At 42.6% G+C, this 26,094-nt stretch overlaps 2 protein-coding genes across 2 annotated transcripts; both read right to left on the bottom strand.

Annotated features, from left to right (window-relative positions):
- Positions 1-564: 564 nt before the first annotated feature.
- GPR174 (G protein-coupled receptor 174) lies at positions 565-7,774 on the bottom strand. The gene is made up of 3 exons (XM_042479674.1): positions 7,692-7,774; positions 3,318-3,532; positions 565-2,423 (listed from the first exon to the last, which is right to left on the bottom strand). The coding sequence occupies exon 3, from the start codon at positions 1,807-1,809 to the stop codon at positions 778-780; it is 1,032 nt and encodes a 343-aa protein (XP_042335608.1). The 5' UTR covers positions 1,810-2,423; positions 3,318-3,532; positions 7,692-7,774; the 3' UTR covers positions 565-777.
- Positions 7,775-13,837: 6,063 nt separating this feature from the next.
- On the bottom strand, positions 13,838-21,113 carry P2RY10 (P2Y receptor family member 10). The gene is made up of 2 exons (XM_042477785.1): positions 20,731-21,113; positions 13,838-16,435 (listed from the first exon to the last, which is right to left on the bottom strand). The coding sequence occupies exon 2, from the start codon at positions 16,380-16,382 to the stop codon at positions 15,288-15,290; it is 1,095 nt and encodes a 364-aa protein (XP_042333719.1). The 5' UTR covers positions 16,383-16,435; positions 20,731-21,113; the 3' UTR covers positions 13,838-15,287.
- Positions 21,114-26,094: the final 4,981 nt, after the last annotated feature.

Consider the following 26,094-nt stretch of genomic DNA (forward strand, 5'->3'; position numbering starts at 1 on the left):
ACCCTCAGCGTAGCATAAATATGTGCATACAGACATATGCTATGCTGAGTCATACACCTTCCCTGCAACTTACCGAAAGCTTCTGAAGACACCCCCGGCAACATGGCCCTTTGGTGCTTCTTTGTAAATAGGTAGGAATGGAGAAGCGTCTGGGTATGTCCCATAGCAGATGTTTACTGAATACAACAGCAATGAGAAGCTGGAAGGACCCTGGGATGTCATCATTTTGCATCTGGCTACACAGACATGGCCAGACGCTTCTCCAGTCCTGCCTGCTTGCTGCGAAGTATGAAATGGCTGTCCAGTGTGGTTTCAGGACCTTTACAGTAAACTGGGGGGCGGTTTTGAGTACTGTAGAGAGAAAATGGGAATACCGACCCCAAATAAGGATGAGCACATTCATGATAGGAAGAGCAAGTACATCTCTATACTGCTTATCGGTGAACTAGCACTCCCTAAGCTGTTTACAACATGTAAGCCAATTGACCCCAACAAGCTGGGGACTCATTTTACTGACCTATGAAAGGATGGAAGGATGAGTGGACCTTGGAGCCCTGCCTGGGATCGAACTCACAACCTTGTGGCTACAGCACTGGCATTTAACCACCGCGCCACCAGGGCTCCATAAGGGAAACTTATGTCACTAACAGAATGCTTGCCAAAAGCTACTGGTGCCATCCTGAAAAATCAAGTATGCTATAGATTATCAAGGACATGAGAACCTTGCCCATGCCACAACAATAAGATTCTGAGTCTCTGTAGTCCAGTGAAGCCATTTCAGGGAGTATAATTTGGATTTTCCACCACCCCCTCAATGGCAGTCCCATGTTTCGGGTCATTCCTATTTCCATAGCGCGTGTTGTGGAGCTGGATACTGTCCTGTAAATCTTGCCTGGAGAGCCGTCTTCGGAACTCATCAGTAGTAAAGTAGTAAATGACCGGGTCCACGCATGAGTTTAAACTGGCAAGACATAAGGCCACCGCATGGAATATCAAAATCACTTTCCGGGCATAACAGTCTTTTATCTTGTTGGCTTTCACCAAGTAATCCAAAGGGAAGCTGATGTGGTAAGGAGCGAAGCAAATCAGAAAGACCACGGCGCAAGTCAGGATCATCTTGAGAGCTTTCTGTTTCTCTCCAAGGTCTTGGGAGACTGAATTATTTTCTCGGAGAGATAAGATCGTCTTCCAGGAACAGTAGAGGATGATCAGCAAAGGTGTCACAAACCCAACCAGTTCACCAATGGTCATCATGGCAATGGAGATGGTACCATCTACGGCTTTAACTGGAAGGTCCACAAAACACTTATTGTTAGCTTGGGTCTCATTAGGGGAAAGCCGTAGAAGGGGGAAAGGCAAGCAGCCAACGCAGACGACAATCCACCCAGCCATACAGATGTACACATCATAGACGCGTTTGCAGTCGCTGAACTTAAAGGGGTACATGAGGAATAAAAACCGCCTCACACTGATGCAGACTAAGAAGAAGATGCTTGCATACATGTTGACGTATTTCAAATAGAAGCAAAGCATGCAGATCTCTCTTCCCAAGTACCAGCTTTCGGACAGGTAATAGAAAATCCTGAGCGGCAAAGACAAAACCTGCGCCAAGTCTGCAACAGCAAGGTTCATCATAAAAATCACCGCTCGTTTCGTTTCTCTCATATAGCCATAAAACACCCAGAGAGCTAAAATGTTCCAGATCAGTCCTGGAACCAGGATGATGGTGTACATGATCGCGTAGAAGCGCTTTGAAAAATCATTCTCACCATTGCAGTCTGAACCGCCAGTTGCCATTGTGTTTCTCATGAAGCGCAAAGACGGTGTAAGATGATCAGCTAAAGGTCGCCATTCAGCTGGTCTGGGCTCTTGGAGCACGGAAATAAGAAGGCTATATGACAATTCGAGAAGCAGCAAACATGAAACCCATCTGCTTTCTTGGCATCCTCTTGGGCTTTTATGAAACCAGATCTTACATAAATGCTGCTTGTCACAATATCTTTGTGCCTTTTTGAGAATACAAATCTTTTATTTTTAAGGAACCTTGGAGTTTGTTTCTGTAAATAATCAGAGATGACATATAAGGCTTCTTTCCCCTTCTTTTATCACCTTCTTGAATTCGAACTTTTATCCAGAAGCTTATTTAACATGTTGCCCATTCGATTTTGGAAAAAATCATTGTCACATACGATAATCCATGCACCCTCTTATGGTCATGCCCTTTCTGTGATAAATGGAGGAAGACGGTGTCTTTGGACCCAGATCCACGAAACTGGTGCATGATGAAAAAGCAGCGGGTCGAAGCAAATGCCTTCGGAAGCAACTACAACCATGGGAAGATCTTCAAATGCAATCCGAGGGCCACACTCAATAAACATCTCACTGTTGATCCTCTGTAACAAACGATGGTTGTACATCTGTAGCTGAAAACACACACACAAATGTCCATTACTTGACAGCTCATTTATACACAATGCAAAAGGTAGCCATTGTTCTCATACTGAGAATTTTAGCATTCTTATCCTGAGCTGGGAAGACTCCTCTACAGTTGTAGAAAAAGAAGGTGTAGTTTTGGTCACAACCAGGTAATAGGCAACACTTGCTACTACACAACTATGAATAATGGGGACCTTCTCCTGTTTTAAATCTGGCAACCCTATCCATCATCATCATCCCCACTATCGCAATGGCCCTTATCACAGTAGCTCAGAAATGGGATTTAAAGTAGATTTAAAGTAGGAAAAAATGGCAAATGCAGAAGATTTATCACACAGTGTTTCTGCAAATCTGAAATAACGTGAAAATAAAGTGAATGTAAAGGGGACAAAAATGACACCTTTTTACTTTCAGAACTTCCCAAAAGTAAAAAGGTGTCATTATGGTCCCCTTTGCATTCGCTTTATTTCAGGTTTGCAGAAGCGTCGTGTCATCAACCTCCTACATTTGTGGGTTTCCCCCCCTTATTTTAAATCTACTTTAAATCCCGTTTCTTAGCAGGATTCCTCTAGTGTGATAAGGTCCAATGTAACTTTATTGACAATAATACACAAAAGTTGCTTTGGAAAAATATTATAATGTTTGGTAAATGGGAAGACAGCAGGAAAAAAATGGGGGGAGGGTTGCATTACTGATGGATTCATTCAAGCAAGCAAGTCATGTCTGCCCTGTGTTTGCAATACCTTGACATCTGGGGATCTTGGAGACCATTCATTCTTGGTTATTGTTATTGCCGTGTGCCTTCAAATCATTTCCAACTTACGTTGAGCCTGAGGTGAACCTATCATAGGGTTTTATGAAGCTAAGAGTGTGTGACTTACCCAACGTCACCCAGGAGGTTTCCATGGCCTTGCTTGGAATCAAACCCTGATCTGTAGAGTCATAGTCCAGTGCTCAAACCGCTACACCATGCTGTCTCTCATTCTTAGGCTCACCATACATTGAAGATGACTTGATAGCGAATAACATCTACCAAAATAGAGTTTGTAATAGAGTTTGGATGGCCACCTCTCAAGGATGCTTCAGCTGTGGAGTCCTGGAAGAAAACCATAAGCAATAAATCCCAGGATTCTGTTGCAGTTAAAGTGATATCAAACTGCAGATGTAGATATGCCCTAAGTCTCTTTCACATTACACAGTTATAGCACTTTGATACCAGTTTAATGCGTGGGAAAGGGGACAGTTTCGGGGGGGGGGAGGGAAATTGCACTACAGGTGTATTGACTGAATCAACCCTGAGTTGAAGCTGTCTTGATGGCAACTAACAACAACCATGCTGTTTTGTTTTTCGAAACGATTTAACATTAGGTAATGTGCTTTATCCACTGGAATCGAATCCATGTTAAGCGTATGCACTTTGTTACTAATGGCTTTGGACCACAAAGCATTTTTGCGCTGTTAAGGATTCAATCTATCGTGCCATAAAGCAAGACGAGAATGCTGAACTCCCTTCTATACAGGACTGATTGATTGAATGGCTGGCAAAGCTTCCCTGAAGGTTAGTTACGGTGCCTGGAAGATGCGTTTCTGTTTACGTAAGCTGTACTTTGCTCCTCCGTTCCAAATCCCGTACCTTTGCTTTTTCATCTAATTGGAAACATTTCTAGATATGCAAAAAAAGTCCAGGCAGCTGAAGTGAGAGAACAGTTCTTTTGTACTAAAGTGTGTGTATTTGTTTTTGTGTTTGTGTGTGTGTTGTGTGCTTTCAAGTCATTTCCGATTTAACGGTGACCCTATCATGGGGTGTTCTTGGCAAGTTTCTTCAGAGGGAGTTCACTATTGCTTTGCTCTGAGGCTGAGAGAGCGTGACTTGCCCATAGTCACCCAGTGGGTTTTCATGGCTCAGCAGGGATCCAAGTTAGGGTTAGTTGCCCCTCCAGAGGTTTTTGGCCTACAAGTCCGATCGTTCCTGTTCAGCATTGCCAATGCTGAGACATGATGGGAGTTGTAGTATGAAATAAAACCATGAGGGGAAACACCGTTCCTTATCGTTTTGATATTTATCCTTAGGACTGGGAAAACCCTGGACCAAATCTTCTCTTGGAAATTATATTTAGCTGTAGTTATGCATTTGAGATAGTATGCATTGCTAAGCATTGCACCACATATTGGCCGTTGCTTTTATTCATGCAAAATTAATGTGCAAGCAGGACTGGAAGGACGTGGCCACGCCAATGCACCCCAAGTCGCTTACTTGTGTGAAGTTGTGAACCTTTCCTGCCCATCATGAACAGTCTGACTAAGACAGTGCCAAACTGAGTCAAGATGAGGCGGCCTGGAAATGTCACACAATACTTTCTGCAGTTAAAAATAAATGTGGGCAACATAGACCAATGGAAAATCCAACGATAGACTGCGAAAAGCATGCAGGGGGGAGATTTTTAGTTCGTTCATTCTAACATTAAGGATCACAAGTATTTCTGCAAACAGCTTTCCTCCCAGACACAATTTCTTCCTCTCTTTCTACCCATTCCCTTTGTTCTCTTTAGGCATCCTTTTTTTGCCACTGGCTCCTATATCTCCTTTACTGGAACATGCACTCAGCATTTTGAACGTACAGCTGCTTGATCCATGCATCACTAAATAAAAGGGCTTAATAATTCATGGCTATCCTCTTAAAGGTGGAAAATACTCTAAAAACACCTGATCCCATCTGAACTTGGAAGCAGGGTCATCTCTGGTTAATACTTGGATGGGAGACTGCCAATGAATCTCAAGTACTGTAGGCTATATTTCAGAGGAAGTTACTGGGAAAACCACCTCCGAGGATTCCTCACCTAAGAGGGTTGCCATATGTCAACAGTTGGCTTGAAGGCACATACACACATAAGTCTCTGAGAAGGGAATCCAAGGTGAAATTCCCAATGTGGCCTTGAAGGTAGATTTGGGTCTCCTTCAACATCTCAAGAAGGTCTCTTCTTCCATTGAGGTGAGTAGGTTCATACAGTCATAGAATTGGAAGGGGCCCCATAGGCCATTGAGTCTAACTTCTCCAGTGCAGTGATTCCCAAACTTTGGTCCTCCAGTTGCCTTGAACTTCAACTCCCAGAAGTCCCCAGACAGCCTGGCCAATTGTCAAGAATTCTAGGAGGCAAAGTCCAAAACATCTGGAAGATCACAGTCTGGGAATCACTTGTTTTACCTTGTTTTTCTATTTTGTATTGTAGTACTTTGAGGTGGCCTATGGACTAATCAATTAATAATGATTGATTGACTGATTAGTAATAACTTTGAGAATCACTGAGCTAGAGCATCCCCAGCAGGCACTTCTCCAGCCGAAATCTGCCCTCCTGTGAATTAAAACCATTAGACCTGTTCCTGGCCTCTGGGTAGCAAAGGAGTTTTGCTTCACCTGTGAAGCTCCCTGGGTGACTTCCTTGCATCCGGCTGAACCTGCTTCACAGGATTGTTGCATATTGTAAAGATATTTATTTATTTCATTTCAACTTCAAGAACGCTGGGAGATGGGAAGGAGATGGAGAACTGTGTGTGCTGCTTTGTCCTTTCCAGTTAGAAAGCTGGGGTATAAGTTGCAAATATTAAGCAAGATGTGGCCAACACAGGTGACAAGACAAGAGGACTTAGAATCATAGAATCATAGAGTTGGAAGAGACCGCAAGGGCCATCCAGTCCAACCCCTGCCATGCAGGAACTCTCAGTCAAAGCATCCCTGACAGATGGCTATCCAGCCTCTGCTTAAAGGCCTCAAAGGAGGGAGACTTTCTATCTGATGACTGCCTAGGGGTGCCAGACTGAAAACTGGAGAGGGCACCTGTCCTTTTTGAGAGCCAGCATGGTGTAGTGGTATGAGTGATGGACTAAGACTGTGGGAGACCAAGGCTTGAATCCCAACTTGACCATGGAAACCCACCTTAGCATGTCACATTCAGCCTCAGAGGGAAGCAATGGCAAACCCCCTGGACAAACCTTGCAAAAAACACCTTGTGATAGGGTCACTTTAGGGTTGCTGTAAGTTGGGAATGACTTGAAGGCACACAACAACAACAACAACTTGTCCTTTTAATAGTTGTGTAGAAGGTGAAATTTCAGTAGTGTTGCTTGCATGATAACTCTTGTTAAAACGCTTGCTCCTAAACAACTGTGACAGCTGTCTCGATCTCATTGGAGAGGCGAGGTATTAATATTGTTGTTGTTGTTGTTGTTGTTGTTATTATTATTAAGCTACAAGAACCCTGAGTTTTATTTCACCTGGCAACTCCATGGCTGACACACAGGCAACACTTTGAGGAATGCTTGATTCTTAGCTGCATCCACTGTATGGAAACTGAACAGACTGAAAAAGATCATTGGTTGATGGATTAATGGACATTTGTGTGTGGCTCGCCAATACTATATACAGCACCTATATATCTATATGTAGATATACAGAACTATATCAGTGCCTCCCTTTTCTGTTTATGCTCCACTACCAAGGCTCATTGGAAACCAAAATAACAATATCATCTAAGTACAAGATCAGAGCTCAGAGGTGAAGCTACATTTGCAGACAAAAGCAAGATTATACCCAGCAATGAAAAGAATTGTAATTCAGCTTTCTCCCAAGTGGCCTTCTCTAAAGGCATGTGTCTTTATCAAGCCATAGAAATGCATTGAGTTGGATTCTGATATAGTCATCGTGCCGAGACCAAAGGTACAGAATTCAATGGAAACTGGTTAAACTGGTTAATATCGCTCTCTAGTTCTGTGGATTTCAGTCGGTTGCCAAACTTGGAGAAAATCTGTTTGAAAATTGCCATATTATAAATTGAATCAAAACAGACCTTTTGAAGTGTTTGATAATATTACATTGCTAATCTTTCCTGCAAAATGAGTCCGGTTTTGCATTTTCCAGTATTGCTCTCTCTGCAGAATTTTTGAAAGGCTAAAGGATGGACAATCCTTTATGCTAGTTGTAATGTACATTACAAGAAATTCATCATTGCTTATTTTTTATCTCTCTTTGCAGCGGTAGATTGATATTTGCCCCCGCCATTTCTTCCAATCACAATTATTAAAACTTTAAACAAAAAATCAATAAGCATTTCCTTTGGGAAGATATTCTTTCGTCGGAAGCTTAGCTGACAAAGGGAATCTACTACGATGCTAGTTAGAATGGATTCATGGTCAAACCTCTTACAAGAAACAACAGTCGGCTAGACAACCAGTTAGCAGAATAAAAGAGCAATAAAACCTACCTTTTCTCATTTCTGTCTTGGCTTCGGCTGAATTTCTGCAAGCACTCGATACGAGTCAACCAACAAATATCATGCGCCCACCGGTTTCTTGCCTCCAGCTTAATATAGAAAACAAAACTGTAACTACTCAGGGCTTTCAAAGCGTATTCAAGAACGCTAAGGAAGCCTCTGTGGTAAAACTGTCAGCATGCTTCTGGGAGGCTTTTGCAAACATCTTACCATCAGCATGCGCTGCATTGACTTTTTCCAGTAGGAGGTGAGCACCTTGTGATTGATGCCATTTTTCTAGAGGACAACGTCAAGCATGCTATGCACCCCAGACTCCCAGGGTTCAGCTCCTGTCACATGGCAGAGGTAGAAAAGTCATTGCTTCTATATATAGGCTGGTATTTTTTCTTCCTAAAATGGATTCGGACTCATCTTGAGTCATCGTTGGTTTTGCAGTAGCAAATGGAGCCATTGCATATTCTGCAGTAACGCACCTTGGTATTGGCAGGTAGACATTGTCACAATGAGATATCTCTCATCAGCATCCATGCGGCATAAGGGTGGGCAACACTGGCAACGGAAGGGGCAACCCCAACTCCATGGGCTGTACCACTATATCTGAATTCCCCAGAAAGTTATAAAGTTGGAAGGAACTCCAAGGGCCATCTGTCCTAACACTGCCATGGAGGAACAGAGAGTAAAGCATGCCTAAGAGATGGACATCCAACCTCTGTTTAAAGATCTCCAGTAAAAAGACTTGATCATGCTTTGAAGGCAGTCAACTCCATTGTCGAACAGCGCTTACTATCACAAATCTCCCTAATGTTTTGTTGGATTGAGGGGTGACATGGTTGCACTCTTTAAATACCCCAAAGAGGAGGGTATGGGCTTGTTCTCTGCTGCTTCAGATGGTAGGACCAAGTCTAATGGTTTTAAGTTACAGGAGGGTAGATTTCAATTGAACATTAACAGTTCCCAAATTTTGGTCTGCAAGATGTTTTGAACTTCAGCTTCCAGAATTGCTGTCTGTTGGCCATGAAGGCAAGTGCTTTTGAGAGTTCAAGTTTGGGAAAATCCTGATCTAGAGGACAAAATACTGAGAAGTGATATACTGCACTGATTTTGTGGTAGGCTCCACTTGTTCATTCTGTTTTTAGATAAGATTATTTTTTAAGTCCCAGAGAAGAGGTCAAGAGACTGCATTGTTTTGAGATTACATCAGGAATGAGGGAGAGAGAGATTTGAGGCGCTGTGTTAGCATGTCACATAATGCCTCTCCCTCTCATCCTTTGTGGTTTATGTCTGGCTGCAATCACTTAATGCACTTTAATTAGAGTCATGAGACTGGAGTAGTTTGGAGCTCGCAACGTCTTGGCATCTTGGAAAGCAATGTTGATTCCCAGTAGTGTTTGCAAAAGCATCCTTCTGGCATTAAAACACTGGAAGCCTGGGTTTGTACCATCTGCATTGGCTTACATCCCTGCTGTAATTCTGTGTCTTCAAGTCAACTTTGGTCTATGGTGACCCTATCATAGGATTTTCTTGGCAAGATTTTTTCTGAGGAGGTTTTCCATTGCCTTCCTCTAATGCCAAGAGTGGTGTGGCTTGCCTAAGATCAGCTACTGGGATTCAATGGTCCATGCAGATACCACTTTAAAGTAGGAAGGGACATCAAGGGTCATCTATTCCAACCTGCTTCCACTCTGACTAATGGTAGTCTCACTGTTTGCAGACTTGGAGAAGTCAGCTGAGTAGGCAGCAACTACAAAAGGGGAGGAAGAGCAGAGAAAGGAGGCACTGGGAACCAACTAAGATGGCTTCAAGTAGCTGCTGACTCCGATGCAGGCACTGAAGGTAGATGAATGGTTCTGTATGTCTAAAAGGCAAAAAGAAAATTGCTCACAGATCTCAAAAGGCAAGATGTGGTCCATGATCTGGAGAAAGAAAGAAATCACACTGCTGTTCCTTGAAAGCATTGAGAATCTCAGCTTTAATTTTAAAAAAGAATTACTAACCAAGCAATGAGCCAACTCAAGTTCCCATCCCTTGCAATTTGCAGATGTATATTTGGCAGTCTGTGGGCAACACTTGTTGAAATCTCAGAAGTCTCAAAGGAGGCATCATATTTGAAGTCAGCGGGGGCAACTCTTTACTTGTCCTTGTGATAATCAAGATCGATCTCAATGAGGTAACATAGCAAAAGAACTTTAAAAAGCAAAATAAAATAAGAGGGAAATGGTGCATAGTTCACCGAGGTCAGCTTTTCTAGGCACAGAATCTGGATTTCTTGGTACGCAGATCATATTGCAATTCAACCACAGACATGGTCCATTTTAATCCATTGGTGGTTAGTAGCCGTAGAAGAAGGAAGCTTCCCTTCCAAGCATCTGCTAACATATGGGGACCCCATGAATTTCATAGAGTTTTCTTAGGAAAGTAATAATCAAAGGCACATTGCTTTGGGTATATGGACTTCATGGGGTTGCGGCAGGGCCTCTGCAGATCAGAAAAATGCAAGGTGAGGCCAGTTTTTCATGAGTGCACATGTGCCCTGAGTTCATTGAAACCACTTTTGCATTTTGAACTCAATTTGTAGCAACTGAAGTAAAGAGATGACAAAGGAGTAAAGGAGGGGGAGAGACCAACTGGGACATTATAAAAGCAGCTTAAAAAGTGGAATGGCAGAGGATTAAATCAGGATAGTTGGAGGTTATGATTCTTGTATTATTGTTTCAGCCTCTGACTTTCTGCATTAATTCTCTTGATCCCTCCCATACTTCCTTGATCTAATCTAAAATCTTCTACACTGCTTTAGTTTCTGAAGCAAGGTGTGTTAGTCAACTGAAAAATCACTAAAAAGAAAACAAAACAACAACTTTTAAGAACAGAATGAGCACTTGCCCTTTTAAACAGAAGCATGTGTAAGATTTCAGCCCTTGATTAAAGGTATGGGGGCAAGAAGATGTTGTGTCATCTTCTCCCAGCATAGCAAATGTAGGCTACAGCTTCATAGGCTTTCAAGCCTCCTTGAAAGCAGGCCAGTAATACTCAAAACGGTGGTCTGGGGACCAATAGCAGTCCAAGAGCTACTGGTTATCAGTTCACAGTGACTTTCCAAGAAAGAAATAGTTGATGTCACAAACTGTTTGGACATCTACATGGTCCTAGTCTCTGGCAAGCTGGGCAAGACAGAAACCCTGCCAGTCCCTTACACCAAATAGCTTAAGAAGCACTGATATAGGTGACTTTGCTTTACCCTAAAGCCTTTTCTGAACATTTGGAAAATCAAAAATATCCACTCAACTGATTTTTAGAGCTTGGAAAAGTCACCTTTTGAATGACAGCTTTCACGCTGGCTGGCAATTCCTGTACTCAAAAAAAGATCACTTTCCCAAGCTCAGCAAGGCCAGGCTCAAGGTACCTCCATGCAGCAACTAACATTCTGAACACATGCAAACACAATGTTCCCAAGATCTGGTCCTCCTCCATGTTACTTGATCATCACAGATCCACCATGGAGCACCTGCATTGTTTGTAGAAAGTGTCAAGATCAGTAACCCGTGTCTCCAGTTTAAAAAGCACAGAGAAGAATCTCTACATGAAATCGTAGCAAGTGTACTGTGGCTAGCTAGAGTTGACAGTGCTAAACTAGATAAAGAAAGAAATCATCTGGTTTTGCAGATGGCAGCTACCTGTGCACCAGGAGAGCTGATGCATCTGCCATCCAACCTATATTTTGCATCCATTTCTTCTGCTGTTGCCCTCATTTGACCAGGAACATGGCTGGTGATGTGGAGAAGCCAATAACCTCAAAGGTCCATCAAGTTCCATGCGTATAGATCAGTATTAACCTGCTGCTGTTAAGTGTATCTGATGATATTTACTCTGTGTGTGTGTAGTGTGTGTGTGTTTGGCATTGTTGGTGGGTTTTTTAAGCATCTTGTACAAGATGCCACGTGATGCTTTTATGCATGCCTTAGAAGTGCAGCAAACCCCATGAGACTGGAGAGAGAGAGTAGAAAGCTGAGCGTTTGCTTCTCAAACGATCTTGTTACAGTCTAGGCAGTTAGCCTGATTCCGTTTCTCTTCAAATGAAAAGACCAGACGGCAGAGATGGACTTAACTGAACATTAGCTGACTCCACTTTTATTAACAGATTCCATTACTGCAGACGGGGAATTTGAAAACACAGGCTTTTCAAATGGCTAAAGACACAGGCTGGAATCCTTTTGGTGGCTTAGTCCAACTAACATGTTTAAGTCGTTCTTTTGGTCATTGCAGAGATCACAGTTGTCTGCCAGCCTTGCTGTGTAAAACAACACATTTTATTGACTACAGCCTCCTTGACACAATCATTTACTGGCAGAGAACAGGAGCATAATGGAGAAGCAGCCATCTCTGTTCCTATGGCTGGGTGGATATCAGTGATGCCATCCTGTCGGACCTCCGGAGGACCCTCGGAAAGCTCTGGGGGATGCCTGTCTCTGGGGTCCAGCTATGGCTGTAGTCCAGCTATGGACCATATGGCTAGTCACTTCTCCACCACCATCACCATCCACTCTCCAATGGCTAGTAAATGGCTGTTGGTGAGCAGTTGCGACCACTAAAAGTTGTGATTTGTGGGGTGAGTTGGAGGCAAGATGTGGGGCAGTTTCCCTGATGGAACTTTATACCACATTTCTCAGATTTGGAGTCTCAGGAACTGTTGCATTTATCATGCTATTCTTCTTTGCTTGACTCAAGGGTGAGAATGTTAATTCAGTTCACCTTTTATCGGAAATGAGACTTAAAAAATTCAAATGAAGGAGAAAGCGAAACTGAGATTCAACATCCACCCAGGATGAGGGCTTTGTGTGCTTCACTCACAAAAGCCTGGGTTTCAATTCCTGCATAATCTACCATCTTAATGCTGAATTAGAATTTGCATCTTTCCGCCTTCCGAGAGACGGCAAGCGCTTGCAACCTTTCTGGGAACATAACTGTATCTATTGAGTCTGGCTGGTGCAGAATTTTGCTCCCGTTTGTTTAGAAGAATTCAACAATTTTTGGGGGGAGTGGGGAAGGAGGCAAATTTTTGCCACATTAAGAAGTAGAAAAAACATAGGGTTTAAATAATGCAAATACAAGGGGAAATGAAATTGATTTTTTCATCACCCCTGCTTCAAACATGGGACTTCCCCAAGGAAAAAGAAATAACCATCTGTCTGAACCTCCCACTCTAACACAAAACAAGTCAGCTTCCCTACCAATATTTCCTTGGATGCCACAATCCACAGTTTTCATCTGGCTAGTAGGAAACTCAAAGCAGATGGCGCTGGGTCCAGTCAGATTCCCCAGATATTACGTACAGTGCCCAAGCTTTCTGGTACCCATTTCTGATGAACAGGTAAGGATATCTAGGGATCTATGGGTGGAAAATGAAGTGGAGATCATGGTGGCTGGGTGTGTATGAAAGCTTCAGGAAGGCTTGGGTGAATCTGCCAATCTATGTAATGATATCACAGTCATCCCTTCAGTTTCAGATAGCAAATGATGCTCAGAAGGATGTATGCCTGAGATGCTGGAAGCCACCAATGCAAGTTGGATGAGACAAATGAATGGGCAGAAAGAACCTGTTAGGAGAGAAGAGCATCCTGACAACACCATCTTGATGTTACATTGATTTTAGTGGACACTGGAGTAGAGATCATGGGACTGCACACCAACAATGCTGCTTGAGATCATGGAAGGCTTGTTGCTGTCAGTTGGCATTCACACCATTATATTAGTAAGGGGAATAGGAAGGAACCCTATGGCTCCCCACAGCTTAACAGCCACAGAGGAACCCCGAATATCACTCTCTGGAACTGGTCTTGTAGATAGGAGCAGAATTACAGTGTGTTACCAGATGTCACTACAAAGTGTTACCAGACATCCCTTTGTTTCCACTAACCAATGCCAACATATGCCCTCCATCACATATGTGTTTTTGTGGCTTCCATAGTATTAAATACAGAACCTGGAATCATCATCATCACCATCATCATCATCATCATCATCATCATTTAGACTATAACTCCTGGAAAACAGTTGCCAGAATGGCTATTTCTGGGATATTGTTGTTGTTCTTGTTGTGTGCCTTCAAGTCATCTCCAACTTTTGGCAACCTATCACGGGGTTTTCTTGGCAAGTTTTGTTCAGAAGGGGTTTGTCTTTGCCTTCCTCTGAGGCTGAGACAGTGTGACTTGACCAAGGTCACCCAGTGGGTTTACATGGCTGAGCATGGATTTGAACCCTGATCTGCAGTCATAAACCTCTACATCATAGTAGGCCTCAAAATTAATGTTTCCAATACAAATTTGTAATCCTTTTTCTTTCTGCTGCTTAGTAATACAGAAACTTGCAATTTTTTTCAGAATTTAAGAAAAAGCACAAATCATGCTTGCCATATTTTCTTACCGATCTGTTATTTTTTGCCTCAAGTTACTTGTGCCCTGCAAATTCTTCATTCACTTAAATGCAAAAGATTTTAGCTATGTTCCTGCTCTCTTTTTTCCAGTAAATACCAATTTTTCAAAACCAGTTTACCCCAGCTTAAGAATATTAGACTTCTGCTTCTAGAATATTAGATTTTGGATGTCTTATTGAATGGAAAACATATAATAATAAGGCAAGTTATTATTATGAGTTACAATGATCCTATTATCCCCAAACAGAACAGACATATACACAATAATGGGGAGTCTAGATGTCTGGGAACTATTGTTTCAGCTTATATCTGTCTGTCACTCTGTCTGTCTGCGTTGAAGCACTTTTCTGTATAGTAAAGCTTTTTGGTTAGTGTTGGATCCAAACCAAGCTTCAGTGCAGTCCTTTAACTTTGAGAAAGTGTCCCAGGAGCAGAGATCAGAACATTGGCTTTGGAGATTAATTCAATTATGTTAAATGCTATAAACTGGAAATTAATTCACTTGCTTATTTATTTATTTGGAGTATTAACATCCCACTCTTCAGCCAAAAGCCTTCCAGAACACGGAGGACATTACCATGTGAGCCCTGTTCTCGCAGCAATTGTGTTAGTTTAAAAAAGATTGAATAGAAACAATCCTGTTGGGGACATACACAACATAATCTGATGTTCCACATATGTTAACTCTATGCATCTGAGGAAGTAGACCAAGTTTATGAAAGCTTATGATTCAGTGTTAGTCGTAAAGGTGCTGCAAGATCCCTCAGAAGAAGGCAATGGCAAACCCTCTCTGAACAAATCTTGCCAAGAAAAACCAATGATAGGGTTGCCAAAACATGGAAATGCAAACAGCAACAAAGACACAACAGCAAATCCCTTGGCTTCATGGCCCCTAGACTGCTAACTACCCATACAGTTTCTTTCCTTTCCCAGTGAATCACAACAGGGACACTCTATTTGTATGATATAAGACCCCACAATTGTTACGTGACAACTTTTTAGCCACCAGAGATTGACAGTCAGATTCCCCAGCAGCACTTCAAGCTCAGAACTTTTTAATGCTGTTAGATCACAAAGTCAGTAGAGGGCCACCAAGCACTGAGTAGCCCAGTGGCAGGAATGGAAATGAAACACACCTATATGTGTGCATTCTCCCTTGGCTAGCAAGAAAGAGGAGATTCCATGCCATCCCTTTCAGACCTATGTGGTCGAAGAGTCCAAAAATAGGTCATTAAAACACTTTTATTCCTCTTTCCCCCCTCTCTCTGTTCCTCTGCTGAGGACGCCGGGGACCTGCTGCTGTCAAGGCTGGTGAGGCGGCTCCAGATGTTGGCACGGCAGTTCCGGAATAAATGTTCCTGAAACTCTGATGTCATGAAATAGTAGATAATTGGATCCAGACAGCAATTGAGGCTCGCAAGGCAGAGCGAAATGGAATGGAAGTACAAAGTCCTACGGCGGACGGAGCAGTCTTGAATGGCCTCTTGTTTCACCATCATAAACAGCGGGAAGTTCACATGGTACGGTGTGAAACATATGAAGAACACAGCAGCACACCCCAAGATCATGCGCCAAGCTTTCTGCTTCTCGTTGGCATGTTGCAAAGGGGCGTGGGATTCCTGGAGTGACTGTCTCATTTTCCATGTGCAATAAATGATTATCACAAGCGGGAGAAGAAATCCAGAGAGTTCGGCTACGAGTACCATCATGATGGAGGCTGGCATATTCAACTGTCTCACCCCAAGATCCGCAAAGCAGGTCTTGGTACTGTTGGTTAAGCTTGGGCTCCTCAGAATTGGGAGAGGTAAGCAAGCAGCCCCCACAACTGTCCAGATGGCAGCACTTATGGCTACATCGTACCTGCATTTCCAGTTCTTGGCTTTGAAAGGATGGCGCAGGAAGAGGTACCTCTGGATGCTGATGCAGGTGAGAAAGCAGATGCTTGCGTACATGTTAAGGTATTTTAGGTAGAAGCATAACTGGCAGAGGAAACCCCCAAAAGGCCAACTGTGGTTGATGTAGTAATACATCCGTAAGGGCAAAGAGAAGACGTGGGCCAGGTCAGCTGCAGCCAAGTTGATCATGAAAATGACTGCTTTGCTTTTCTTATTGATGAAGCGGCACAGGACCCAAAGGGCTATGCCATTGCCCAGGAGGCCTGGAATGAAGATGATCGTGTATGTAGCTGCATACAAGGAGGCCTGGAAATCCATCGGTGGATCGGTACAGTTTTCGGCAGAACTGTTGTCTCCCATCTTGATCAGATTGGCGGGGCTCCCAAAGGCAATCGAAGTTGAGTAGAAGAGCCCTGTTAAAAAGACAAACATCACATTGTTTTATTTTATTTTATCTTTATCCCACTTTTCTCCCAAGTTGGGACCCAAGGCGGCTCACACCATATATATATATATATATATATATATATGTCTGCTACCGCCATGGCTTACCCACATCTGAGGTCAGAATGAGTGCCCAGCCTTGAACACATGGCTGGGTACATCATTTTGACCTCAGAACATGTGACTTGCAGCAGCAGATGTGACAGGCGCTTGGTGGGATGTCCATGCAGACAGTCACTTCAGCATGAGAATGGAGGGCTCCAGATCTTCCTGGAAAATCCAGGGAACCAGAACCAGGGGTTGGGATGTGCATCATCCCCAAAGAACAAGATAAAAATGAAAAGGGGGTAGGCTTTTAGGGCTGTGTAAACAGTACCCTAGAAATTACATGGAAAGGAGAAATAGTTTTGGGTGTCATTGGCATGCTAGTAACACCAAACCCCTCCTAGAAGTTTGTCAGGTATATGTTAAATAGCATGAGGGACAGCATCAAGTGCTTAGTAGCAGATCAAAACATTTTGATGCTCAAGGCATCCCCAAATATACTCAGTTTGCACATGTTTACAAATTCACATGAGCCACCTGTAAGAAAAGCCATGGTGGGCTTGACCGAAGGCCTATCTAGACTTGTGTCTTTGTCCACAATGGACAACAAGTTGCCTCCCAAAAGCAGAAGATGAGTGGAACAGCATCTTCCCATTCCTGTTTTCCAGCAGTGAATATACTGGTCCCCCCCCCCCTGCAAACACCAGAAAACTGGAGGAAAAATTGCAAGAGAATAAGTGACTAATTTAGCAAGAGGAACTCAAGTTGTAAGTATTTTTAACCAGGGCTCTAACATCCTGTTAATGTCAAGGTTTGGGTGTGTCACCAGCAACAGACATTTTCATACATCTCCAAATGTAATACCAGCCCTAAATAATTTCCCTTCCTGTCTGATGACTCCAGGATTGTATCATAATTTCCCCTTCAGAAGACACAGTATCCAGAAAGACTGTCAACTTCAAAGTAACATGTTGAATGCATGGTTTGAACTGGTGAAGATGGGGAGTCTCTCTCCTAGAAAAGGGGACCTAAAAAGGAACACCATATTGTCTTAGGTTTGCTTGTTTAGATTCAAAGTGATACTCTGTACTCCAACTGTGAATCTTCTGGACCAAATAGAATTGAGTTTTAAAACGGAGAAATAAATGCAATTCAAAAAGGAGCCAATAAGGCTACAATTAGACAATTGGTGTCAAATGTGTGATGAGCCAATGTAGTGTAGTGGTTTGAGCATTCGACTACAACTCTGTAGACCAGGATTCAGTTCCCAGGTCAGCCATAGAAAACCATTGGGTGACCCTGAGTAAGTCATACATCTCATCCCCAGAAAACTCTGAAATAGGTTTGCCTTAGGGTCACCATAAATAAGAAATGGCTTGAAGGCACACAGCAACAAAAACAACAACATGTATAATCCAAAAAAGGGCCAAAAATCCAGAAATTTGCAGCAGTTGAAGTAATCTGAGTGACACCAGCCCCTCTGTGTAGTTGTTCTGAGCTACTTCTGGAACTTGCCTACAACCCCTTGCAGTTTGCTTTGTTATATGCGCTTACCGTCCAGCTATCCCAATTTAGCAAGGACAATCTCAGTTAATCCTTTGCTATCCTGTTTTCAGCTTCTTTTAAAAGGTTCTAGTTTCTCTCTCCTCCTCCCACTTTATCCCTTGCCTTCAGCTCACTTCAGTAGATGCAAACCAAATTCCAACTGCAAATGTAGTTGGTACTCAATTAACTCAAAAGGATGGCGAAGAAAGGAGGGGTGGACTCTTCTTCTTCCCAGTTGGCTCAGGCAAAAGCAAACTTCTGCAACCTTTCCCAGCTTGTGTGTTCTTCCTCATTAAAAACATTTACCACCATGATCATTCTCTGATGTTGCATGGCCACTTCGTTTTCATCTTTGAAACAATGGAGTGTACATATGTGTTTAAAAGAAGCCGCAGGGTACTCAGGCAGAACCAGATCTCACGGTATATGGAGAGATTTTTTCCCCTTTACAGTTGTGAGTGGGGGGAAAATAGTCTCTTTTGAAGCTGCTATTTACTGCAGGATAGAAATTCCCCTTGTCAACTATAACACTTTCCATACCAGACAACTGTCCTCTGTCACCCTATTTTCTCAGCATATAAAATGCCCCAATTTCTCTCTCCTTGTCCCATTTTCTCCTTTTGTCTTCTACTCACTTCGCTTGCTGCAAACTGAGTTCAGACTCCAAAATAGTTTGTACTCAGTTAATTCAGCAAAAAGGGAGGAGAGAAGGCAGAATCCTGCCTTTCCCAGTAGGCTCAGGCAAAAGCAAACTGCTGCAGCCTTGCCTGGCTTATTCTGTTCTTCCTCAGCTATAATGTTTGCTGTCTTGATCACACTCCGATGTTGCTCTGCTACATCTTTCTTGCTTCTCTGTTGCAGCAAGAAACATTTGCTTGGGGCTGCTATTTTTATCAGGAGTGGAGTGCAAGGGGAGAAGGTTAACCTTCTTCTTCTTCTTCCTCACACACTACACTCCGGATCGGTCAACAGCCCTACAGAGTTACAGACACAGATGTGGCCACGATAATCATTGGAAAATAACAAGATGCCTTTCTTTCTTTGCTGCGCTCCTTTCTACAGTGGCTTCTGGTCATCAGCTTTCATTCTTGTGGTTTTTGGTGTGGTTAAAAACATTCCTCTTCATAGAAAGGCGCAACTTGGACATCCTCACAACAGCATGCAAAGACATGGCTTCCAATACGTTTTTTCCAGACACAAACGCACACACTCCATCAGCCCCACCAAATAAAAGGAAAGCCAGAACTACAGATGGGCATGTGCACCAAATCCCAGGGATTATTTGTGGATTTTGGGAAGGAGTAGGTTGCAATAACAAGAGCCCAGGGCTGTCTCAAAAGATCATTTTCTGTGTATCTACACTGTACAATGGCAGCAGTTTGGCAGCACTCCTGTTATAGCTCCATCCTATGGAATCCTGGGACTTGTAGTTTGTTGAGAGGCATTTAGAATTTTCTAACAGAATGAGCATGTCTGGTCCCCGAACGATAGCAAACTACAGATCTAAGGATTCTATCAGATGGAGCCATAGCAGTTAAAATGGAATGGATTGCTATAACTTTGTAATGTGGTCAACAGTTTAAATTCAGTGGATTAAAGTACTTAGGTTCCATTTGCACTGTAGAAATGGTGCAATTTGACACCGCTTTAACTGCCATGAGATTTTGGGATTTGTAGTTTTATGCAATATTTAGTGCCTTCTCTGTCAGAGAGCTCTTGTGCCACAACATAATACAAATCCCAGAATTCTGTAAGACGGTGCCATGGCAGTTAAAGTGGTGTCAAATAGCATTACTTCTTCAGTGAAGATGCAGCCTTAGTTGGGTATGGCAGTTCATATTCTTATATTAGCTGGCTCCAGTTTCTTTGGTGATAGCTGCCAGTCTAATCTAGGGGACTTTACACCCAAATGGGTACATACAATTGCCCAGGTTGCACCCATTTCCAACTTGGCACCCTCCAGATTTGTTGAATCTGCAGCTCCCATCATCCCCAGCCTTGCAGTTTGATACATCTGGAGGATGCCAGGTTTGCAAAGCAAACTTGATAGCAATGCTGGTAGTGGGAAACCATCAAACCAAAACTAAAAGTAAGAATACTGGTAAAATACCATTTGCCAAACAAATAAGCAAAATGCACACCACCTTTTCTTCCTTCAAGTAGAAACTGAGCACAAATATATATTTTTAGAAAGATACATATATACATAAGATAAATATATAAGCACATGTCTCCCCATCCCCTATATTAATAAACCTGTTAAAATATTGGATGTTTCTGATTATTAAAATATAAAGTAAAAACAGCTTGGGTTAAAAGGTGAAATTCAATGCCGGAAGGATACCTTTTCATGGGGAATGACAAATCCACTTGGTCCAATATATTGCCTTGGTTGAAAGCATTTTCTCCATACAAGCCGGCAGTCCGTTTATTAACGTTACCCCTTACAGCTGATCCTGAACATCTGTCTTCATAAGTCAACTCTCCTAAATTCAATACAACCTCCTTCCTGGCCGGCAAAGACGTTTCAAGCGGCAGACTTACATCTAGATCTGAAATTCTTTGAATTTGGAAGGACGGGCCTTTGCTTTCAGGGGGATTATTTTTTTTCCAAGCTGAGAATTGCAGCTTTAGCTTTGCCAAAGGAAACACGCCGTAGATGAATTGGCCTTACCTCTTGAGAGTTTCCATCCTTTCAAATGGCCACGACCACCTCGGGAAGAAATGAGAGTGTTGAAAAGCAAAGGAGTCCTCTTTCAAGCTCGGCTGGGTTGTCCATTTTCTTCTGCAAAGTCTTCTCCACAGTCTCCGTCTCTCTTCTGGGAACCTGAGCTTTCCCACTGACTTGAAGATTTTTTTCCCCTGAAGCCCAAAGACGGGAGCAATGACTGTACGGAAAGGAAATCCCGTCTCTAGTTTCCCTTCCCTACTTGAAATACACTCACCACAGCTTTCTGGAGCAGAAACAAATCAACAGATGACCTCAGAATGATAGGTTTGCAATGAGAGGTCCAGCTTGCATGTTGGCTTTCTCCGCATTCTTTGCAACCATGTCCTATTTTCTATCCTCAGTTTCTCGCTCCTTGGAGACTTGGTGTACCGAAATAGAGGCCAACTGTTTCCAGGAAGTTCAAATCTCTGTTACAAGCCCTTGGTGTGGTCTTAAGTTACAAGTATTTCATCTCACTCATTCCCACATTGGTAATATATCTACCCTACCAACTGTCTCCCTTCCCCTGAGGCTGAGAGCATGCAGCAGTTTGCTTTTGCCTGTGGCTACTGGGAAGGGCAAACTTCTTAGAATCATATAGTTGGAGGAAATCACAAAAACCATCATGTCTAACCATCAATGCTGTGCAGGGACTCACAAGCAGAGGATCCCTGACAGATGGCCACCCAGCCTCTGTTTAAAAACCTTCAAGGAAGGAGACTCCACTACACTCCAAGGGAGTGTGTTCCACTGTCAAACAGCTCCTACTGTCAGGAAGTTCTTCCTAATGTTGAGGTGGGATCTCCTTTCCTGTAGCTTGCATCCATTGTTCCAGGTCCTGTTCTCTGGAGCAGCAGAAAACAAGTTTGCTCCATCCTCAATATGACACCCCTTCAAATATTTAAACAGGGCTATCATGACCCTTCTTCATCTTCTCTTCCACTCCCTTCTCTTCTCTCCTCCCTGTTGAGTCAATGGAGTGCACACTACTTTTGCATTCTGAACATGGTCTCCATCTGCATTGCTGGGGGGCTGCGGTGGCCTAACACAGCAAAGCCAGGGACGTTGTTCTGCACATCGAACTATTACACTATGCTGAGCCATACAGGATTCGGGACAAAGTATGTTTAGATTTCAGTTCTCAGAGCATCAGCCTTTATTCCTGAACATTCCCATCCAACCTCTCCGCAATGCTAGGCTCCTTTCTTCTCACAATAACCTCTTCAGACTGGCTTTGTTGCCAGAAGCAAGACACTTAAATACTCCCTACTCAGGCTCCTCCATCAGGAAGGATTCCCTCTCTTCAGCTTTTAGCCAAGATTTCTCTTTTAATTTCCAACCAGAGGAACATTTTTTTCCATTTGTAGCCACTGTTTTCTGTTATTATTATTATTATTATTATTATTATTATTATTATTACTACTACATTGGCCATCAATAAGTCCCAAGTATTGGCCCTGAAATCTCAGCGCGTGGGATGTTTCTAACTCAGCAATCCTTTGAGTCTTGCTATTTTCCCCCTTTTCTCTCTTTTTAATGAAATGCAACTGGAGAAACCACAGTCTGCATGGCAAGAGGATTTTAGACTGAAGTGTTTCTTAATTATAAGACTCTACATATGGGATATTTATGGCCCAAATAATAAGAAATCAACATTCTATGATAATTTGTCTAGAAAGACATCTGAAGTAGACCTACAAAATCTGATTTAAATGGGCGATTGGTTCTTGATCCTAATAAATATAAATGTCCCAGTAAAGGTATTAAGGAAGATCGAGAGAAACTAACTAACTAACTATATATATATATATATATATATATATATATATATATATATATTACTTTGGAGTAATAGATAGTTGGAGATATTTACAGCCATACTGTAGAGATTGTAGTCCCCCCTCCAAGAGCATCATGGATCTAAACCACTCTTCATTTATTTAGGGATGTTGTAAATTATTTAGAACTACCCTTGGTTTGGCCTAACTTTGTGCCAACATTGTGGCTGCATCTCTGGGCTGAAAGAGGTATGGATGTATCATTTATTGTTGCTGTTGTGTATCTTCAAGTCATTTCCGATTTATGGTGACCCTAAGGTGAGCCTATCATGGGGTTGTCTTGGCAAGATTTGCTCAGAGGGGGGCTTGGCATTGCCTTTCCCTGAGGCTGAGAGAGTGTGACTTTGCCAATGTCATCCAATGGGTTTCACAGCTGAGCTGGAAACCGAACCCTGGTCTTCGGAGTTGTAGTCCGATGCTGATGCCATTATGCCATGCTGGCTCTCTGGTATATCTTTGTCCTTGACTATTTTTCATCCCTTCTTCTAGGAATGCTTATCCAGCAAAGCAGGTCTTCTGGCAGATTGCTCAGCTGGCAGTTCACTCAGACATCTGCTGACAGAAGGGCATTTCTGTTGGCAGAAGAGACCTGTGCTGAATCCTAACCCCTTGCAGCTGGCTCATATGATCTAGTATGGCAATGCCCAGAAGCCCTGAGCACTGATAACAGTGTGCTCATTTCACCCTCACTTTAAGGGAAAGATGAAAAAACAAAGTTATTTGCCATCAATTCTGTATTGAATGCAAAAACACGCGTTCCTCCATTTTGCTGGGTGGAAATATTTTAGAAGTGTGGCGGTCTGCATTACAACATCAATGGTTATCTCCCCCTTTGCACTCACTTCCTTTCTGGTGAAAAACCTTCATATCCTTGATTTGTTTCATTTCTGCCTGCATTCTTGTGCGGAAACAAGGTCATTGCTGTTGTCACTCTGATTGTTCTTTTGTGTGTGGTCCACCGGACAGCTTCAGGGCCCAGTAAAATTTCTTTTTGCACCCGACATTCCTGCATTTCCTCAAGGTTCCTAAAAATGGATGGAGAGTTTGGAGAGTACTCCATCACTAGCACTAAAAGCAGCCTCCTCACTCCCAGCCTCCTGCCCAGCGTCACTCTTTGATCTGCATGCACCCAGGTTGGCACTCAGTGGCCAATCCATGCCAGACAGGAGATGTTTGGGAACTCTTCATGATGGCAGAACAATTGGCAGAGAATTGAGAAAGCTGCTCCTTCATACCCTCCAACTCTCTTGTCCTGCTTTGGCAGAGGCAGCCCACTTAATCCTCTGCTGTCCCACTTTCCCAGCTGTCATTAAAGTGTCCTGGCTTCTCTCTCCTTCCCTCTTTGTCCCTTGAACCTCAGCTTACTTCAGTTGCTGCAAACCGAGGTCAACATGCAAACGTATTTCACTCCATTAACAAGAGGGAAAGGAGACACATTTTTCGATGGTGGTGTTGGTTGCCTCCTTCCTCCTTCTCCTCTTTTCAGTCTTTTCGAAACTTATCGTTGAGCATATATGGGGGAACTTCAGAGTTTCTCTGCTGAAAATAGTAGTTTCGTGGGTTCTTCCCCATTAATAGCTTTTGCTTTCTTGTCTCCTGGCCACAGCTTTTGACCACATTAAACTGACTTTCATTAGCTACGCATATCCCAAGATTCGTCTGTGAAATGTTGGAGGATGTGTGAAGATGGAGGTACTGATACTGCTGCTGTTGCTCCTCCAGGCAGAACAGAGGTCTCTGTTTCCAGCATGCATCGCTATTATTGGAGGTCTTGTTTTTTATCTGTGGCCTCTTCCAATGCTATCTGGCCACCCTTGTTATTCCTTTCATTGTCACTACTGTGATGCTTGGCTCACCTGCACCTTTCTTTCCCCCATTTGGGACCAGGCTTGCTCTCTCTTGCAGGAAGAATAGACTGGCCAAAAATCTTTAGTCTCTTGCTATAGTAAATCTCAGTTATATTGTGTTGTAATGGTTTAAGTATTGGATTAGAGACCAAAGTTTGAATCCCCACTTGGATGTGGAAACCCATTGGGGGACCCTGGGCAAGTGACACTCTCTCAGCCTCGGAGAAAGGTAAAGGTCCCAAAGAATCCCAAATGAATTTTGCTAAGGAAACCCTGCAATATCTTTGCCTTAGGGTCACTGTAAGTGAGAAATGGCTTAAAGGCACACAGCAACAACTATTTTGTAATACAGAATTTTGTATATCACTTTTGATACGATGAAATCTCTGGAACATTGGATATATATTTTTAAAGACGTTGTTTCCATCTGTCACAAGCTTTCGAAGCTCCATTGGCTTTTCCCCAGCGAAGCTTCAAAAGCTTGCAACATATACTTTACACATTCTGTTTGGTCCAATACACGTATCATTCTTCCATGGATTCTGGATGTTATTGTACTTTGCTTCATGGCCAACATTGGTATATGGATATATTTTAATCTTCTGTGGTTATGTTATGCATTTGGCCTTTTTCTTTTTTCATGTAGGCAAGAAGATGACTATCTCCTGGCAACAACCAGTAGTTAAATATAACTCACAGGATGCACCTGCCTGGCTGGGTAAAACATATTCTTATCTCTTTTGAGTCAAAAAAGGAAGAACAAAAAGAAGACTATGTGTTTGTTTGTATGGTATGTTCATAGAAGAATGAGCAGCACTGCCCCACTTTCCCCCAAATTACTAATTCTATAGTTCATGTGATCTAAAAAAAAATGTAACATGTTTTACAAGATTGCCATTAAATTTAGGGCCATGCTAAGCAGCAGTAGGGATGGAGAAAAATAAATGCATATTGGTTTCAATGTGCACATTAGATCCGTTCTCATCGATGAGAACAGATCTAATGTGCACATTGAAACTGATATGCACACTGAAGCTCAACTGCCCTTGGAAATCCTCAGTTCTCCCAGTTTAACAATGGAAAGTCTAATCAATCATGCATAGAATATATATTATATATAATTAGGGGGAAACCTATACAAGAATTTGGTTAGGAAGATCTCTTGAAACAAGTAGCTATTGTTGCTATTGCTGTATGCCTTCAAGCCATGTATGAATTATGGCAACCTTAAGGTGAACCAGTCACAGGGTTTTCTCTGCAAAATTTGTTGGGGTTTGCCATTGCCTTTCTCCGAAGCTGAGAGAGTATGACTTGTCAAAAGTCACCTGTGGGTTTTCATAGCCAAGCTGGGATTTGAACCCTGGTCTCCAGAGTCAAATCCAACTGCTAAATCACTACATCATGGTGGTCCACAAATAGGCATTAGGACAATTGAACACAAAAAGATATGCACAATTCCATGAAAACTTTTCAAAAGTCTGCAAGTTTGGGATGAAATGAACTTAAAATTGGAAAGATGAGAGAATGGGAGAATCCAGATTGCCAAAAGCCTCGGGGTTATGTGGAAGCTTTAGCTATACTTTAGGGGCTACATTCCTCTGGTGCTGGTATTTTTCTCATGAATTTCTGGGGCTGGCTTCAAG

This window comes from Sceloporus undulatus, chromosome 7 (assembly GCF_019175285.1).
Source record: "Sceloporus undulatus isolate JIND9_A2432 ecotype Alabama chromosome 7, SceUnd_v1.1, whole genome shotgun sequence".
NCBI classification, from domain to species: domain Eukaryota; kingdom Metazoa; phylum Chordata; class Lepidosauria; order Squamata; family Phrynosomatidae; genus Sceloporus; species Sceloporus undulatus.

Coding starts and splice junctions, on each gene's coding strand:
- GPR174 (XM_042479674.1), bottom strand. CDS start 1,809: ATGAGAAACACAATGGCAACTGGCGGTTCAGACTGCAATGGTGAGAAT.
- P2RY10 (XM_042477785.1), bottom strand. CDS start 16,382: ATGGGAGACAACAGTTCTGCCGAAAACTGTACCGATCCACCGATGGAT.